General features: G+C 32.3%; 1 protein-coding gene across 1 annotated transcript in view; it reads left to right on the forward strand.

The window, feature by feature from the left end:
• The window catches only part of LOC149167758 (transportin MOS14-like), a 215925-nt gene that overhangs the window by 52180 nt on the left and 143867 nt on the right, over positions 1-19878 (forward strand). The window contains exons 10-13 of the mRNA XM_089431588.1: positions 3343-3421; positions 3882-4002; positions 4085-4184; positions 4298-4379. Of these exons, the coding sequence (XP_089287714.1) occupies positions 3343-3421; positions 3882-4002; positions 4085-4184; positions 4298-4379 (382 nt within the window). The remainder of the gene's footprint in view (positions 1-3342; positions 3422-3881; positions 4003-4084; positions 4185-4297; positions 4380-19878) is intronic.

Here is a 19878-nt window from a genome sequence, read left to right on the forward strand (position 1 = left end):
TGAAATTTTATAAACTATTTTATATATAAAATTTGATCTATATAGTCATGGTTTTAAGAATCTTGTGAAAGTGTTGTTTTGAGAAGGTTGAGGTGCATGATCGATGTTATTTGACGCCTTAAATTGAAAGTGAAGGTCCAAGGTTGTCAAATTTATGGTAATAGGTTTATATAGGTCATTAAGAAAGAGGTAATGTTGAAGAGAAATGTGTGCTTGAAATTTCTTGGGGTTTGTAAAAGAAACATATTATGCCTTGCTCAACTCAATATCTGAGTGTAAATTTTGTTGATAGAATCGACTACTTAACAATTTCTTGGTGAAATATAGAAGCCCCAACAAGAATATTAGACTAGGATGTTGAATATTGAACCAAGATGTTGAAGATGCAAATGAATATGCTTAGCATATGGGTGTCTCTAGATAAACATACAAGTATAAACCCTCATGACAATAATATGTAATGTAAAAATCATTCTAGAGATTTCTTATTAAAGTGTGTTGTAGATGTAATGTAAAAATCATTCTGGAGATTTCTTATTAAAGTGTGTTGTAGATGGAATTGCTCAAGCCTTACAATCATGTTGATGTTAGGTCCTAGAGAACAATAGTTTCAAAGTCAAACTATGTGGTATTATTGTTTGAGATGCTAGTTCTCTAAGTGAATGGAGTAGCGTGGACAATTTGGTTTAGATATGGAAGCAAATTGTGACAATGAGTAGTCATTAGTTGATTTCCATGGTAAGTAAGATACATAAAAGTTGAATTGTTTTAATTGGAGAAGCTAACAGTTGATAGTGGACATAATTCCAATTTGGAATTGTGAGGTTGTAGTAGGAAGAAAAAAGATGTTTTTTAGGATACAATAAAGATATTTTTGAAGTTTGGTCCAAAGGGCACTAGTGACAGATCTTTTGACAACAATGGAGATCAAATAGTAATGGATAAACAAGGTAAAGTTTGTGTGTTGTGATCAATAATGTAGTGACCATATGAAAATGTTGATCACACCTTGTATCTATAGCAAGTCTATGATGGTACATATAGATTATATGTTTTGTTCCTTGAATTTTTTTAACTTGCATCTTGCCTAGAGTTTGTACATGGGAGAAGTATTATAGTGGTACCTATGAGATATTATAAAATCTTTTACTTCATCCATAAAATGAGGTATGTCAATTATATGTACTTGTATCTATTTATGTAACACGTAAAGGGCATATCACTATAAGACCTGGATAAGCATCTTTGATATTTGTCTTTTGCTTTGGATAACTTGTTTGGTATAGTGAAACAACCTTTGTTATGGAGTTGTTAAACATTTGGAGGAGTGGGGCAGGTGTTGGCTTAGTGATCTATGAGTGGACCATGTTAGCTATAGACTTTGGGAGTTGTGTTAGGTCTAAAAATTGAAAGTTAGATCTATTTTGGATATGAGAGATTCTCTCCAACTAGTGGGCCCCTATTTTGGTGTGTGGTTGAGATAGTCTTTGAGTAGTTTGTTAGGGTGATAGTTTATCTAAAGGCAAAGCTCGTTGTATTTATGTGTACAATTATTTGTTGAATAAAACACTAACACAAATTTTGTTGTGTGAAAACTATGTTTGTTTTCCCACTAGTTGCAAATGTGTAGGCAATATTAGATTATTTTTCCTCCCATATTACATGATTGGAAAATGATGCAACCTTGTATTGAATTGAATTATCAAAACTCTATCATGCAAATAATTTATTTTTTCTAAAAACATTTTTACTTGTGCATATGTTAAACCCAATAATGCATATGTGAAACCATTGGGTTAATATCACACATACAGAATGTCAATTGCTTGCAAATTCTTGTTAGAGATTCAACACCTTAAATTTTATTTCGTCATTACTTCATTCAAAGAAAACCTTCTTCATTTCACATTTTTTTAAAAGATTCCAACCTCAACTTAATATCATTTTTAAAATTATTTATTGATATAATGATCTCTTAATGTCCATAAACATTAGATATGATATCTTTCTTCCTAATTTAAATCATTGTTAATTATTATGACATGAGATTAAAGTTTATAAATATTAATTATATTACGTATATTATTAATTAAAATTAAATTTCTATATAAATATTTCTAAATTAACTTCAAAATATAAATTATTATATACTTAATTGTAATTTTTTAAATAAAAATATTTTAATTTTTTTAATTCATAAAACTTAAATTAAGCAATCTTGTCATTACAATTTAAAGAGCTACATAGAGTCACGTATCACCCTGGTTTCTGCATAACAACTCAATTTTAATCCAAGTAAAAGAAGAGAAAAAGGGGCTGAATATTTGCCTACAAATTTTTGATAAATAAATGCCATAGTTACATCACATCCTTGTTTTACTGCATTCAATTATAATAATAATGGTAATTATTTGGTTTATATTTTGAATGGTTGTTGGTTGAATATTTTTTTACACACTTTTGATAAATAAATTTTACAGTTACACCATATCCTTATCCTTGTTTTCCAACAATTTAATTATATATAATTATTGTAATTATTTGGTTTATATTTTGAAGTGTTGTTTTTTAAAATAACAGCAAAAATTATTATAATTTAGTTATCAGCTGAATATCTTCCTATCAGATGAATATTTGTCTACAAATTTTGATAAATAAATGTCATAGTTACATCACACTCTTGTTTTATGAAAATTTAATTAGAATAATAATGGTAATTATTTGGTTTATAATTTGAATTGTTGTTAACGAAATATTTGGTTATAAACTTTTGATAAATAAATGTCATAGTTACATCACATTCTTGTTTTACGACAATTTAATTATATATAATTATTTGATTTATATTTTGAATAGTTGTCTTTAAAATAGTAGGAAATTTTATTATAATGTAGTTATTAAATTAACAGTGACTGCTATTCACAAATGTAGATTGACTCATCATTGTTATTCAAAGAAAACCATACTACCTATAATTACACATAGGGGCAGACTTTCATTCTTGCTAAATACTTCAGATTTTGGGTCATTAACTTATTTCCTTCCATTAATAAAAAAAGAAATCTTAACTAAACATAAATAATTTTAAACATAATTCAACCCCATATATTTTAAATTGCTATTATATAAACCATAATTATAATTTACTATTATATAAACCATAATTATAATTAACTATCAAATTTATATTTATTTTAACCTTCACATTGTGAGTTGTTGTTTTTCTCAACCTTCATCTTTGAGTAGCCCTAGAATCTAATTGGGGCAGCGAAGTGCTTCTGCACTCTCTAGATGTGTTTTTATTACATTGATGTTTTCAAATATATTGAGGTTGCATAACAGGATGACAACGAGATAGTGAAAGGCATGGCTCGCTTATTTTCAGAAATGGGAGATGCATATTCTGATATGATTGCTACAGGTATGCATATTATGAGTAAATAGATTATTTTTTTAAGTGTTTTTGTGTGGAAAATATTTTTATATTTTATATGAAGATAAATATATATGTTTTTGGAGATTATTTATTTTTCGTAAAAAAAAAAAAAAATTAAAGTCATTATGTTATTTGGTTTCAAAATAAAATTAAATTTAGGTGGTCATTTTAGTCATTTTGTGCACAAAAGATAAATCTAATTAAATTTTTACAACCACCCAAAATAAACTCAATTAACGTCTTTTTAAAGTTATTAAATTATGTTATTTGGTTTCAAAATAAAATTAAATTTAAGTAACAATTTCAATCATGTTATACACAAAAAAATAAATCTAGTTGAATCTTTACAACCACCCAAAATAAATTCAATTGATGTATCTAAATATACAACTGTGAAAATTCTGAAAAGAATTATAATGGATTGGATTGAATATTTTATGATCAGGATCTACAGAGTCAATGATGATTGTAGAAGCCATTTTAGAAGTTACATCACACCCAGATTACGATATTGCTGCAATGACTTTCAACTTTTGGCATAGCCTCCAAGTTATCTTAACAAAAAGGTCTGTCTGTTTCACAACTGTGGATATTTTTTTATGAGGGGAAAAATTTGAATTCTTGATTCTAATGTAATGCAACGTACAGGGATTATCATGCGGGACATGACAATGAAACTGCCATTGATATTGAGAGGGAAAGGAGGTTGGCAATTTTTCGTCCAGTATTTCAGATATTAGTGTCACTGGTACGTCTGCTGTGGTATTATTGTTTCATTATGTTTGTAGGTTAGTTTACATTACGATCACAGGTTTTCCATTAAGGGTTGGTTCACTTCTTAAAGCCTCTGCTAATTTGCAGGTTAGCTTCCGAGTAACATACCCCCAAGATTATAATCAATGGGCAACAGAAGATCTTTCTGATTTTAAACGAACAAGATTTGGTAAATTTTTCTATTTAGTGCACAGTTTTATCATAGTATTTACTTTCTTTAGTACTCACTTTTGTTTTATTTCAAAGTTAAATTGGATCACTTTTATTGTAGTGTATTATTGTACGTTTGGTTAAAATTTTGTCTGGTTTTACTTTTTTCTTTAATTTTTGTGGAAATATTGGAAGTTTTTATACAATAATATAAAAATAATATTTATTGCATAATTTATTTTAAATAGAATTTCATTCTTTCAATATTATATAAATGTATTCATAAAATTTGTCAAATTTTAATAGGTTAGTTTAAGTGGTTAAATGTTTTGGATTTTATGTATGAAATCTTGTGGTTGATTCTTTGGGTTGATTTTCTTTGTTGCATGTCTTACTTAATGTCCTTACCATATTGAGAGTTGTAATCAACATTTATGAGGTTGTATTGGGTATCATTCATGAATAGAAGAATTGCTTAAGACTTTACTTGCAAGGTGTTATTTGGAAAAAGAAAGAAAAACTCATAAACTCATTTCAAAGGCAATCAATGCAAAAAGCAACAATACATAATGTGGTTAATAGACTCTATATTAACATTGAATCATAATCTTGGAGCCTTTTATTTTAGTCACAACTCTCTTAAATACAAGGTAAATGCCTAGATCACTACATAGATCACATTAATATGCTTATTCTTTCTCTAAGCTTTCGACATCCTAGAAATACACTAATTATAGTTGGACATGTTAATTGGGTCCAAATCATCATAGTTGAGCATCTTAACTAGGTTAACATCAACAATACCAACCACTTAGATTTATGCCTTGCTCTATGATGTTGTTCCTTTTCCGTTTATTTAATACTAGGAAATACTACTAGAATTCAACAAACTAAAATGTAAATACTTCTATTGATGAGAGATGCCACATACACCAGAGATGCTCCTACATAAACTCCCCTAGTACAATAAGAGGTGAGAATCTCACCCGTAGAGTTGTTGATATATCAATGTTGTTTGTTGTTTAATAATCTTGTTTATCTTATTTTTCGTTACACGCCAAATTATAAATCTTTTATTGTCTCACGCTAACCATTTGTGGTTATTATCTTAGCTCATGAAGTTGCTTACCACTATAACAATCCACACATTCCACTCCACAATATCTTCTTTATCAATCTTCATCTGTGCATTTGCAACTGGTTGCAATTGAGTGTTTTCCATGCCTTTATGCACTATCACCAACACATGCACCTTATTCCTTCAATTTTAATATCTTCACCATCTTCAAATGAAACAACATTCACAATTCTTTTATCCTTCACACCATAACATAAATCATATCTAGGCATCATTTCACCCTATTCGTAAGTATGTTTCACTCCTTCATGATCATTCATGAGAATTTCCTTTTCCTCGTCACATTTGGTAGCATTAACATTTGCTTTCATTGATGTACACGCACACAAATAAACAAAATAATATTGGGTATTCAAATTTCCCACATGTACCTCCTCCTAAACATCCCACGTACTTACATTTTTTCAACACACTTGCTACTAGAATATCCTTTACTTCTTTTGGTAGGCACTCATTTACATGCTCCATTACTTCGGGCATTCATTTAGTTACATTCTTCATCTTCACCTCTTATGACTCAAACATAATCACAATATCTTATTGTTCATCTTGATCATTCTTTGTGTCATCTTGGAGATTTTCTTTGATTAATCTAATATCCAGCTTACTACTCTTGCTATTTTCTTTTTCACATAGTTGCTCTTCATCTCCAACTCCTCTCTTTTTCTCATTATGCCATCTTCTTAACTAATTTTCTATATTTAAATCCAAATTTGAAGCCTCATTTATGAAATTCATTTCCATTATGCTAACTAATTTTTTGAATGGATAAAGTAAGTCCCTTCACAAATCTAGCAGTGTCCTCTTCATCATTATGTATGAAACTAGCTCTAATAGATATTATACAAAATCTAGTTCCTTTTTCTTAATCCTTTTAGGCCATACATTTTTTGGAGAAATAAATTTCCCTTTCCCTTCTACATATTAAGCATTCAAGATGAGGATCAATCTCAAAATTCGATTCTTCTTTTGTTAAGTCATCCTTTTTTTTGGGCGGGGATATATTTTCCCCATAGATAACCCCCATATTTCCTATTTTGAAAAATAGAGTATTGTATTAACCACCAACTACATTAGTAGTTGGTTACCCCTTAAGACTCCATGGAAGTGGATCTTGTGACCTCCAGTGAAATAAACTCTATCAAAAAGGGTCAAACCAATAGACCTATTCCTTTAGGTTTTGTAAAGTTATATACTTCATTGCTCTATAGATTACCCCCATCTTCGTTGGTTTTCAAATGGAAGATTGCATTAACCACCAACTACAAGAGAAACTCTTAACCCCTCAAGACTCAATGGAAATGGATCTTGCGACCTCCCTTGGAATAAAATTTATTGGAAAGTTTCCCAACCAAGAGAGTTATCCCTTAGGTATATTTGAACAACCATATTTTCCCACATTTGACCTTTTACTTTCTTCTCCATCTATCTAGCAATAAATCTTCCCACCATCTTGGTGCATCTATTCTTCATCTTGTGTATGTAAACTTCACTATCTTAGAATCCACAAAATGATTATTGTTAAAAACCTATTGCATATCCCCATTCACTTCCATCAACTCATCTAGAGTTGAATTTCCAAAATACATTGCAGTATTCAATTGACATCTCCATCCCAAGCTTAAACATAATTTTAGTGATCCTTAAATGGTTTCTCAATGCATCAACACCTTTTAGAAATTTCCTTTGACATCACTCATCATCATGAAGTTTTCCTCCACCTCTTATAGTTTGTACATTTCCTTTTTGCACCAATTCCTCTTAGTACTATCTTGTTGAAAATGTAACTAGTATTGGTCTTCATAATTGTTGTCTAGCTCATGACATGATGTAATTCATATGTATTTGTTAAAAGAAGAAAATAAAATTATTGTAAAGATCAAAAGAAAAATTAATTTTATAAAAGCATGGGTTTCATGCTCGTCCTATTATGTTTCTAGATCTAAGCACCCATTGTGTGCTATTAGAGTTAGTCACGAGTCATTGTCCTTGTCATTATGTAATAGACCCTTCTTGAGCTTTTTGTATCAAGAAAAGAAGTATGTATTTGTGTTAAAAATGAAAATTTACCCTCCACCTAGTCAGAATCAACATGCATTAAGTCGGCCTCATAAAGGGAATTTGACCACACTAGAGACTATATATAAGCAGTGCATTTGACCTATTGATCTATTATCCAATAAATGAATTCAATTTGCATTATGGCGAAGAAAAAGGAGTGCGAAGTTGAAGAAAAGAGAAGACAAACCCTAACAAGGAAGGAAGGAACAAATAGCCAAACAAAAGAGACCAAAATTATCTTTTTTTGTCACACATGCAAGCTATAAAGGTTACTGCATGTCCAATGTGTTGCAAGCCGAAGTTCAGAAGTTGCAAAGAGGGTTGAGACCCTTGTTGATTTGTTTTTGAAGGATTGACTTGTGTTGACTCTTGGAGAACTTGATTATAGTTTGACTAATCTTCTTGAGAGGTTGACTTGGCGGATTGGAGGAGGACTTGTTGTTGTCTAAGGGTCTTGGTTGTCTCATTTGTTTTGGTTCTTGAAGAAAATAAGAGAATTTTGTTGGGTTTTCCCCTAGAAGAGGGGTTTTTCCCTGGCTGAGAGCCTACATCCTATGTTCTTGTTGTTTTGATCTTCATGTATTTATGTTTTGGTAGTTGCTTGATGATAAGAAGATAAAAGAAGACATAAAAGAAGTTAATAAGAACTCAAATACGTCACAAGTAGTTATCAAGATAAGAAAATATTTTTGCCTTTCTGATTTTCTAGCATAGTATCAAAGCTAAGGTGAAATAGAAGAGGACAAAGGCAGCTTGAAGATCAATAACTCATCATATTTTGAAGAAGTATATTCGTAATTCCAAAAAATCTAGTACATAGCTAGTGAAAGGAGTTAACATATAAATAATACAAGACTACAAATTTCATGAAGCTATAGGAGTAGCATCAAGAGTATAGTCTTATGGTTAAGGGGCCGAAGTCCTGAACATGAACTACCTATGCATAAATCTAAGAAGTGGAGTCTAAGGCTTATTGCAGAAGGATACTTGAGATTTGAGACACCCAAAATTACAATGAAAAGTTACCCATGTGAAAAATTGCAGTGGAATTTTAGAACTTGTAGTCCAACAAGGTGACTCCTAAAGATTGCAAAAAGAGCATCATTCCTAGCGTCAACTACTAACATATTATACTCAAAGTTCATGTGAAGAAAAGAAGCTAGAACAGTCACCCCTATTACTATTTTAGATTTTTGTAAGGCATATTAAGAGGCCTTGTTTGGGAAACATCTTATGGTTACATTGTGAAAGGATTGCAACATAGATATAGTCCTATATAGGAATGACGTCTAGCAAAGAATCTAGGATGACCTGTATAGGCCTATTCTATAATCCCAATGGAACAAACATGTTGCATTTATATTTTCTTTCAAATTCAAATTGATGAAGGAAGTGTGTTATGGCAATTAATAGAAGCTACAATTAATCACCATGTGTAAAGCATTAAGAAGACCTTGACATCAATGAAAGTTGCAATAACTTTGAAGCCCATCTTTGACCTCGAAATATTTATAGTAGCAAAAAGATCATGGCATTATGAAGAAATCACTGCAACAGACTTCTTGTGATCTTGGAGGACTAAGGTATGTAGTCCTTGAGGTATGTATAATTGTTTTTATTTATATAGGTCTAACTCAAATTGGATTAGGATTTTTAGATCATTTTTGGGTCTAGGGTTTGTAACCTTCATATTGTTGGAGGTTGTTGGCATCTAAGTTCTTGTAATCCATAATTGATATTTGGAAACCCTAGTCAAAAGGAAAACCCTAACCATATTCTATTTTGTTCCCTCATATAAACCCTATCTTTTGGTATCCAGTGTTTGTAGGTAGTCTAGGGAGAAATGGAAAACCCTAGTGAGGGTAGAATTGAATTTGAAATTCAAACCCTAAGGTTGATGTTTTGAAAGGTAACATCAAGAAACTTATGGTTTTAATATGGAAACCCTAGGAATTCTCCCTCTCTAAAGATTCCATGAAATCCATAGATTGTCAAAATCATAATCATGCTCTTGTACTTGTATACTTTTGGTGGTACTTATCAGTGAATGTTGCAGGTACATAAACAAATGTTGATCTTATGCCATGAAAAGCATGATGAATGAAGAGGATAATAACCTAGTAATCAAATTGGATCCTTAGGAACTTTGATAAAAGTAGACTCATATGAAGATGGAACATGAGGATGTGGATGCTTCATTGAAGAATATTGTCATGATGGGAGGGAGCCCTTCAGGATTTGTAGAAGGAGCAACTCAAGATATGTTTAAGATTATAAGAGTTTTAACAGGTCTCCATCATAAAATAAGGTACGATCATTTTGTCTTTAAGGTTTTTCTTTGACTCTCTCATTTGTAGGGTTTTACTATAGAATAATGAAGATTTGTATATTGTTAGGGTGTTTGATCTCTAGATTAAAATCAAACCTTGTAGTATTATATTTTTCTATTTTTTTCACTTAGGTAAAACCCTAGCTTTTAAGGGTTTGATGATAATATGTAGGGTTTATGACAAAAACCCTAGTGGAGATTGATATAAGATCTTAGGGCATGAAAGTGAAACCCTAGGTGTAAATGCTTCCACTATGGTTGAAACCCTAACATGGTTTAGTTTTAATATTAAAGCTTTAATAACCCTAGATGCTCTCATTGTGTTGACATGATAACACTATATTGATATAGTTAACTTCATGCTCTTGTACATATCTATTTGTGTGCTTGGTTGTATTTGTTGTTAATATTTGTAGGCAAATAGTTTACTAGAGGTTGTAAAGATGTATGCCTACCTCATACTCTATGATGACTTTATGATGATGTTGAGCATGATGGAAAGAGGGAGTTGTAAGAACCTTGATGACATTGAAGTTTACATTGATGATTGAAAAATGATCTTGTTGCCATATTAAGATAAAAATGATGTTCTTAAAGGTCGAAGTTCACCGATGACATGATGATGCCAAAGAAAGAGATTGAGTATATGGAAGAATAAAGTTGTTGATGATGGACTTATCTCCCTAGTTGAGAGGGAGAACATAATTCTTTGCTTCATGTGTCATGCATTAGGCCAAGAATAACAATTGTACATCTAGTGAAGTCCATGAGGAGAGAATGAGATCAAAGAATAGCTAAAGCATTATTGGTAGTTATTTTTGATGTGTCATGAATAAGACTCAGTTGTTTTGAGTAGTGTTGAGGCTGAGTATGGTGTTGCTTGAGAGGTTGGAAAATGAAGCTTTTGTCGAGATTTTTTTGGATATTATAAGCAACATCAAAATGATTGAGGACCCTAGATTTTATGCTAGCATATTGATAATAAGAACCAATATATTATAAGTTTGATATTGTTTGGGGTCGTGAAGCTACATTATGTTTTGATGGATGAACAAGTAGCTAATGTGTTGATCTCTCCCTGAGAAGTTTGAATATTTGATAAACATGCTTGGATTGGTGGATGTCTCTGATTTGGTTGAAATGGAGAGATGAGTACCTTAGGCTGCATGCATGTATGATGGTACTTAGGAGTACATCCCGGCCTAGTTGGTATTGAGATCTTAGTTATAGTTTGGCCTTGAAGATGACTAGATCCCTATGTCAGAGGGTATCTTGGTATTGATGATGTGGAGCTTTGTTTTAGTGATGATATCTTGACCTTGATGATACATAGATCCCTGTGAGGGTTGGTGCCTTGGCGTGGAGGAATAGATGGCATCTATATCCAGTTGGATTGAATCAGGGTTGCATCCTGATGGTACCTACAATGGCAATTTGCCTTGATGACACCTTATTCCTTGTTGAATTAGTGTCTTCGGAGGTATCCTTGATGACACTTGCTTGATACCTTTGAAGTTTTTGGCCTTGATGGTATCTAGCATTGAATATGTTGTGCTCTTCTTGGAGCACTTCAAATTGAAGTGATCCTTGTACCAGTTGAACAATTATGAATACCTCCCTAGTTAAGAGGGAGTGTTGAAAATGTAACTAGTATCGGTCTTCATAATTGTTGTCTGGCTCATGACATGATTTAATTCATATGTATTTGTTAAAAGAAGAAAAGAAAATTATTGTAAAGATCAAAAGAAAAAATATTTTTATAAAAGCATGGGTTTCATGCTTATTCTATTATGTTTCTAGATCTAAGCACCCATTGTGTGCTCCTAGAGTTGAGTCATGATTCATTGTCCTTGTCATTATGTAGACCCTTCTTGGGATTTTCGTATCAAGAAAAGAAACATGTATTTGTGTCAAAAATGAAAATTTACCCTCTTCCACCAAGTCAGCCTCATAAAGGGAATTTGACCACACAAGACACTATATATAAGCAGTGCATTTGACCTACTAAGCTATTATCAAAGCAAGGAATTCAATCTACAATTTTGGAGAAGCAGAAGAAGTATGAAGTTGAAGAAAAGAGAAGACAAACCCTATCAAGAAAGGAAGGAACATTTGTCAAGTAGAAGAGACCAAAAATTTCCTTGTGTTGTCACACATGCGAGTTGTTAGGGTTATTGTAGGTCCGAAGTGTTGCAGGCCGAAGTTCAAAAGTTGCAGAGAGGGTTGAGACCCTTGTTGACTTGTTTTGGAAGGATTGCCTTGTGTTGACTCTTGGAGAACTTGACTATAGTTTGACTAATCTTCTTGAGAGGTTGATTTGGTGGATTGGAGGAGGACTTATTGTTGTCTAAGGGTCTTGGTTGTCTCATTTTATTTGTTTCTTGAAGAAGAGGAGAATTTTGTTGGGTTTTCCCCTAGAAGAGGGGCTTTTCCTTGTCTAAGAGCCTACAGCCTTTGTCCTCATTGTTTTTATCTTCATGTATTTATGTTTTGGTAGTTGCTTGATGATAAGAAGATAAAATAAGACATAAAATAAGTTAATGAGAACTCAAATACATTACAAGTAATTATCAAGATAAGAAAATCGTTATGCCTTTCTAATTTTCTAACATCTTGCAATGACTCTTTGTTGTTTAATTTACAAAGTTGAACAACATCTATATCTAGTCACCACATAGAGAGAGAGAGAGAGTTAAAAATATTAGTGAATTACACACATAATAAAATATAGACATAGATTCAATTTAGAAACTAAAACATTTACATGATAATACAAATCCAATTATATATACAACTTGTACTATGTCAATGATGATAAATCGAAAAGCACACAAGAAATTAGAACCACAAAGTAAATTTTCTCATTAAGTGATCAAAATAAAATAAAAAAAAAGTATCACATAGATATTGACTCATTGAGTCACTACTACAATAGTTGGGAATGCCAATTAAAAATGCAAAATGGAGTTGATACTAGAACCATACTCTAGCTAGCCTTGATTAAGCCATCTTTGTTGTAAGAAAAACAAATTATTGTAGTAAAAGAAAATTGCTATAGAAAAAACAAAATAATGAGGATGAAAAATCCACTTAACAACACTTCGAATCTCCTCTAATGCTTGTTACTCTCCCTTCACACTCCAAATCCTCCCATATCTCGAAAAACTCATATGAATGAGTGAAATACAAAAGTGGAAATATGTTTTAAAGTGAAGAGGGTTACTTTTACATGGACACATGCCAAAATATCATGACACGTGTGACTGGTGTTTGACATGCACAGGAAAAAATTTGAACATGTATTAGACACTTATCATGCTAGTGTCATGTTCAATGCGAAGAATATGTGACAAGAGGGGGGGGGGGTAAGGATGTGTCAAGTAACTTAGATTGTGCCATATTTAGATTAATTTTTTATTTTTTATTTAGATGATATATTGCTATGTAGTGCTTAGGAGGAGCAGATCTCACACTTTATGCAGCTACTAGAGACATTGAAGAAGCAATATCTATTGGAAAATCTCAAGAAATGTGAGTTTTTACAGCAATCTTTGGTGTAATTAGGCTATGTGATTGGTGGAAGGGGAGGTTAAGATATGTATGCCAAGATGGATGCCATCATGAAGTGATTGACGCTTATGAATGTTTCATAGGTTAAGCATTTTGTTGGGGAAACATAGTACCTAGGAAAATTCATAGCTTCATTTTTTGCAATAGTAGTGCTACTCCATGCCATAATAGTGAGTTGCAAGATTTTTAGTGGGGGAAGGGTGAGTATAATGCCTTTGAAGAGATAAATAAGAAATTATGTCAAGATTTGATTCTTACATTACCAAATTTTTTATAACCATTCAAAGTGGAGACAAATGCAAGTGGGTATGCCATGGGGGCAATCTTGATGTAGGGAGGAAAGCTTACCATTTTAAAGCATTTCATGGTGTGTTTCTCAACTACCATACCTATCACAAGGAGCTATATTCCTTAGTGCAAGCTATCAAAAATGGAAACATATATGATGGGGAAGGAGAAATCCATCCACACATCTCATATATCACCAATTGCTAGAATATTTTGGAGGACTAGAATAAGTTACAATAGACCAAGAATTACAATTGGATGGGTCTTTTATAAAAATCATTTAGTGATCAAGTACAAGAAGGGAAACACAAATAAATTGGTCTACATGATTTTAATTCCACTCACATCAAAAATCACAACTTTGGGAATTTTGATGCACATGGATCCTGTTACCCATGATGCATACAAAGAGACATATACAGAGGATGAGGAATTCAAGGAGGTGCTTTAGTAGTCACGGAGCTAGAGTCATGTAGACAATGGAGATTGTATTGTTGACTATCATATCAAGAAGGGGTCACTCTACAAAATGGACAAAATATGTTTTCCTAAAGGTGAGCAACTTTAGCTAAACAAAGAGGACCACATCTACAAGGTTGTAGGGAATTTTGGTGTAGAGAAGACAGTGGCCAACCTAAAAAGGTATGTATACAAGCCCAAAATGCAATAATATGTAGTTAAGTTCATAAGAGAATGAATGCTTTGTTGTACCAACATGTTGAGTAATAGGAAATAGGGTATATACCATTCCTTAGTTGTACCCACCCATCCTTAGGAAAGCATTTCCATGGAATTTATGGGATGTTTACCAACAATAAGTAAGGGACACGAATACCTATTCATGGTAGCTTAACAGTGCAACAAGATTTGCATTCTCATGCCTTGTAGAAAGACCATTAGTGGGAAAGAAGCAACAAACATGTTCTTTAGATAGTTCTAAGTACACTTTGGGATTCCAAGGAGCATCATTTCATATAGATACACTAGATATTTTAGTGTGTTTTTCGAATACATTGTGGGATAATATGGACATAAAGTTGAAGAGGTATATAATATTCCATCCATAAATAGATGGGAAAATATAAGTAGTCAACATGACCTTGGTGCAACTTTTAATGGGTAACAATCATAAGCATTAGAATAATTGCGAAAAAAATTTGGTTTATATACAACACTCCTATAATAGAGTAGTCCACACTTCAATGGGTAAGCCACCATTTGAGACCTATTTTGGACATTTTCCACCTCCACCTTTGGATGTAGTGTATAGACAACAAGGAGTGTCAGAGGATCTTACAGTGGATGTCTGAAGTGCAAAAATAATTGTTGAGAAAGCTAGGAAAAATACATTTATAAGTATCGGAGACAATGAAGAATACATAGGAAAAGTACAAGGCCAAGCATGATCAACACAAAACAAATAAGTCATTTAGAGTGGGAGATAGACTATGGTTATAGTTAAATAAGGAGAGGTTATAGGGTCTTGGTAAGAAAATCAAAGCTATGCAATATGGTTCTTTAGAGATACTAGAAAATGTGGGAATATTGCTTATGGACTCAATCCACCCCCATACATGTGCATTTACTCATTGGTAAATGTGGAAAATTTGAAACTCTATGAGCCTTCCATGTTGGACAAAGAAGAGTAAGTCCTACCTTCCATGGAGGATTTAGTACTAGATGCTCATGTAGAATTGACAAAGGATACCATTTTGCAAGAGAAGTCCAAAACTATAAAGGGAGGCATGACCTTTGGTAGATTGGGTTGAAAGGATAGCTAGGCTAAATGGTACTCTAGGGATACTGTAGAGGAAGAATTTCCTCACCTCACTTAGTAAAAATATTTTGGGGACCAAAAACCTCATAAAATGGGGAGGTTTGATCCAAATTGGAACATTATATTATTCTTCATTCATCTCGATACTAAAAATTGGAGGAATCGGTTTGGAGGTCATTTTTATCAGCAATCCCAATTTGGAAAATTGGGGGATTGCAGGAGAAGTCCAAAACTATAAAGGGAGGCATGACCTTTGGTTAGACTGGGTTGAAAGGATAGCTAGGCTAAATGGTACTCTAGGGATACTATAGAGGAAGAATTTCCTCACCTCACTTAGTAAAAATATTTTGGGGACCAAAAACCTCCTAAAATGGGGAGGTTTGATCCAAATTGTATCATTATATTATTCTTCATTAATCTCGATACTAAAAATTGGAGGAATCGGTTTGGAGGTCATTTTTATTAGCAATGTCAATTTGGAAAATTGGGGGAAAATCTCAGTAGCCATTTTGAGGCCTTAATGACCGCTTTTTTGGTCTTCAATTGATTATGGACCTAGATTCCAGAATTTGCACATCGATACCTTTCCAATGGTGCATGAATCACCACAACTTGATCTCATATGATAAATTTATGCCTCCTACGAGTTGGAATATCATGATCCATCACCATAATTCAAGAGGATGTTGTGCCAGCCCCTGTTACTCATGGAAAATGGGATAGCCATGTGGTAACTATGAAGAAGACTCTAGAAGGGTCAACTTAGAACTCATGTTGAGGGGTTAATGAGTCAAATTTAACCCCTAGGTGGTTATCAAGTTGTGTTATAACCATGCCACTAGGAGAAAAAGGAGTTCCATTCTATTTGTTTACATTTTTTTCCATAGCAGAGAAGAGTAGTTAAGTGTGGATAGAGAGAGAAAGAAAAACAAAAGGGGTTTGTGTTCTATAGTAGTCCTCGAGTCATAAATGTTATAAACATAATTATAGATATAAATAATAATTAATTAATTTAATTAAATGAAAAGTTAAGGGGCACATACCCTTTCACCTTGTGGCTAATCAATGTTATAAGTAATCGCCATGAGGGTTTATTGTATCATCATTCATTCATTTTATCAATAAATATATAACTTATACACTTGTTTCTACATATACAATAAAGATATTGTTACAATAGTATTAGAGCCATGTTGCTTTGTGTTGTTAAATTTTCCACATTATACAATCACATGCTTACATTGCTACATTGTACAATTTTGTTTCGTGTCTTTTGTTGCACAAATTGTTCCATCACCACAGTGTGTACTAAGATCGATGAGCATTATAGCGATCATCTATTGTCACCTGCTACCTATTTTGCTATCCCTGCCCTCTATGCTTTTGCACTTTCCTTTCTCTGATACCCCTGTTATTGTGTCAAAATTTTCCTTCGTTTCCACATTAGACCTTGTTTGACAAATTTTCTATCTACTGGAGTCAATTAAAAAAGCTTCGCCACCAACCAAAAAATCGTACATACATTGTACAATAACTCAATTTTTTAATTATTAATATTTAACCTTTAATACTAATAACAAAAATTAATTATTAATAGCTAATTATTATTAATAGTTAATAAACTATTATTCTTTCAACCACAAAGAGTATTTGTATTGTATAATTTTATGCCTAGTTTGCAGCAAATACATCAAGCATTACAAAGTTAATTCACCAAAAATTTCCAATTGTTCCCCTTTCTAGTAGGAATACATGTTTTTCCTTAGTAGAATATATTTAAGCAACAAAATGAGGGTTTTTCTAAGTGAATACCATACAATATTGACCCAACATAATATAAAATTTACATCACATAACACTACTAATTGATTATGAAGTCTTTCATAACAACTTGTCTGCATGCATGTGTTTCCTTAAGGTTGCCATGAAGTCACTTATTCCCCCCAATTTTCCATTTTTAAATTTTCTTGTATCAATAAATTTAACTAAATATTTTTAATAGACTTCATCCTCCATTAGGGAATTATAGTTGGTCTGATTTGACCATTATCTTAAATTTACACTCTTCATTAACATACTTGTATACATCTCTAATGAATTCTCTTAGTACATGGAAATATGCTTTGGATGGAATATCTTTTGCAATTTTCTTAATACTTTTCATGGTGTTTTCCATATATTTATCCTTTGGGAGGGAGTCTTTGACCAAATGATAAGGATTAGGAGAGAATATATTTTGCAATTTTCTTAATACTTTTCATGATGTTTTCCATAGATTTATCCTTTGGGAGGGAGCCTTTGACCAAATGATACAGGATTAGGAGAGAATCTCCCATAATCGTGATTGTCTCCACTTGATGTTCTTTGGCTAACAAAAGTCCTTGGTAGAGACCATATATCTCTACTTGATTAAATTGTCATATGACAAAGTCAATAGCATGAGATATAGTCACAATAACATGGAAAAGACACAACAAAATTAGAGGAAGGGAAAAAGTTGTTTCTTGTGAAGAACAATTAACTAATAAAGAGAAAATAAAATCGATAATCAACTCACAAAATCTGAAGATCAATGGAAATTTACACTAAGAATGAGGAACAATGACAAGGATGAAACTACCAAGACACTTAAACTACCATGGTGAACAAATTAATCAACTAATTAAGAAGCTAGATGAATTAACATCACTACCCTTAATCTACCAAAGTTCAATACCTAGCCCACACAATAAAAGTGAACAAGACCATCAAGAGCCACCTAAAATATTTTTTTAGGCAATCAATATAATATAAGAATTTCAAATAGAAATCATCAGCAAATTAAGAATGAATCACCGAATTTTGATGGTAAGAACCATAAAGGAGTAGTCGTTTGGGTTAACAAAATGGAAGGGATTTTTGAATCAAATCCCCTCTTAGGTGAAAGAGAAAAGATAATTTCAAATTCCGACAATTTAGAAGAGGAAACGTATGATTGGATCCTATGGTGGACAAAAAAGTGTGATGTTTGTTTCTTTCATTAGCAAAGTTTCACGATAGCATTATTAAAAAGTTTCATGACAAAGAAGATTGTTTGTACAACAAATATGTACATCTCAAACATAAGGGAAATGTTAATGACTATACACACAAATGGAAAGTTTTGGAAACTATACAAAATGGGCTCATAGATGAACAATTGCTAAGAATGTAGATTTGTGGATTAATATATTATATTCATAGTGAAATAAGGCTATGGAAGCCTAAAGAAATTGAGGATACCAAGCATGCAGAAAATTTGATCGAATAAAAGAATAGGTTTAGCAAGCCATCTTTTACAACTCCAAAAAAATCAAACAGATTCTCAAATGAAAAGTCAAAAAAGTACCCAATGGACAACTCTAACAAATATATACCTTCTCCATTAATAGAATAAGAGAACCAACAATAGAGCACAAGCAATAAATGATTCAATGGATGTAGGTATTGTGGAGATAATTGGACACCCAAGTCAGATGCAACAATAAAAAATGATGTACATCTGAATCCTAGGTACATTCTAATGCATCCATTAGTGACTTAGAAGAAGAATATAAGGAAGAAAATAATATTCCAATATAGAATATGAGGAGGTCATGTTGATACCAAATGTCACCAAAAACTTTGAAATTAAGAGGGCATGTAAAAAAGGAAAACATCAATTGTACTCATAGGCATAGTAAGTACTCATAACTTCATAGATATAAACATTGCAAAAAGACTAACATTGTCTCCTTGGAAGGAGTAGACATTAAGAATCCAATGGTTGCAAACACTAGTGACCATTTTGCAAATAACCAGAAACAATTTATTAAATTCAAATGGGAATGAAGAAAATATAAAATTTTTGGATTCTAGCCTCCACCAACTCAAATTGTATCTTCTCAGCAAATTACAAAACTAACTAGAAAGGGGTCACCAATCTACATTGTACAATGCTATAAGATGGAGATAGTAGCACCAAAAATAGTGCATTCTCAACATGCATAGATTGAAGCATTAATCCACAAATATGACAAGGTATTCCAAGAATTGCCTATGAAGCTACCTTTAGAGAGAAGGATAGAACATGTTATTGAAGTTAAATAAGATTTAACATCGGTGAATATGAAACCATATTGATATTCTCATCACCATAAAACCAAAGTAGAAAGATTAATTCAAGACCTATTAAGGTGTGGTGTTATTACAACATGTAGGAGCACATATGCAATGTGTTGGTTTGGGAAAAAGATTGATCTTTTAGACTATGTGTAGATTAGTGAGGCTTACAAAAGAACTATAAAGAACAAGTTTCTTATCCCATTTATAGATGAAATGTTGGATGAGCTCCATGG

Source organism: Pinus tabuliformis, chromosome 5_1 (genome assembly GCF_031772625.1).
Source record: "Pinus tabuliformis cultivar Carrire ecotype Pingquan chromosome 5_1, CPIR1, whole genome shotgun sequence".
Lineage (NCBI taxonomy): Eukaryota > Viridiplantae > Streptophyta > Pinopsida > Pinales > Pinaceae > Pinus > Pinus tabuliformis.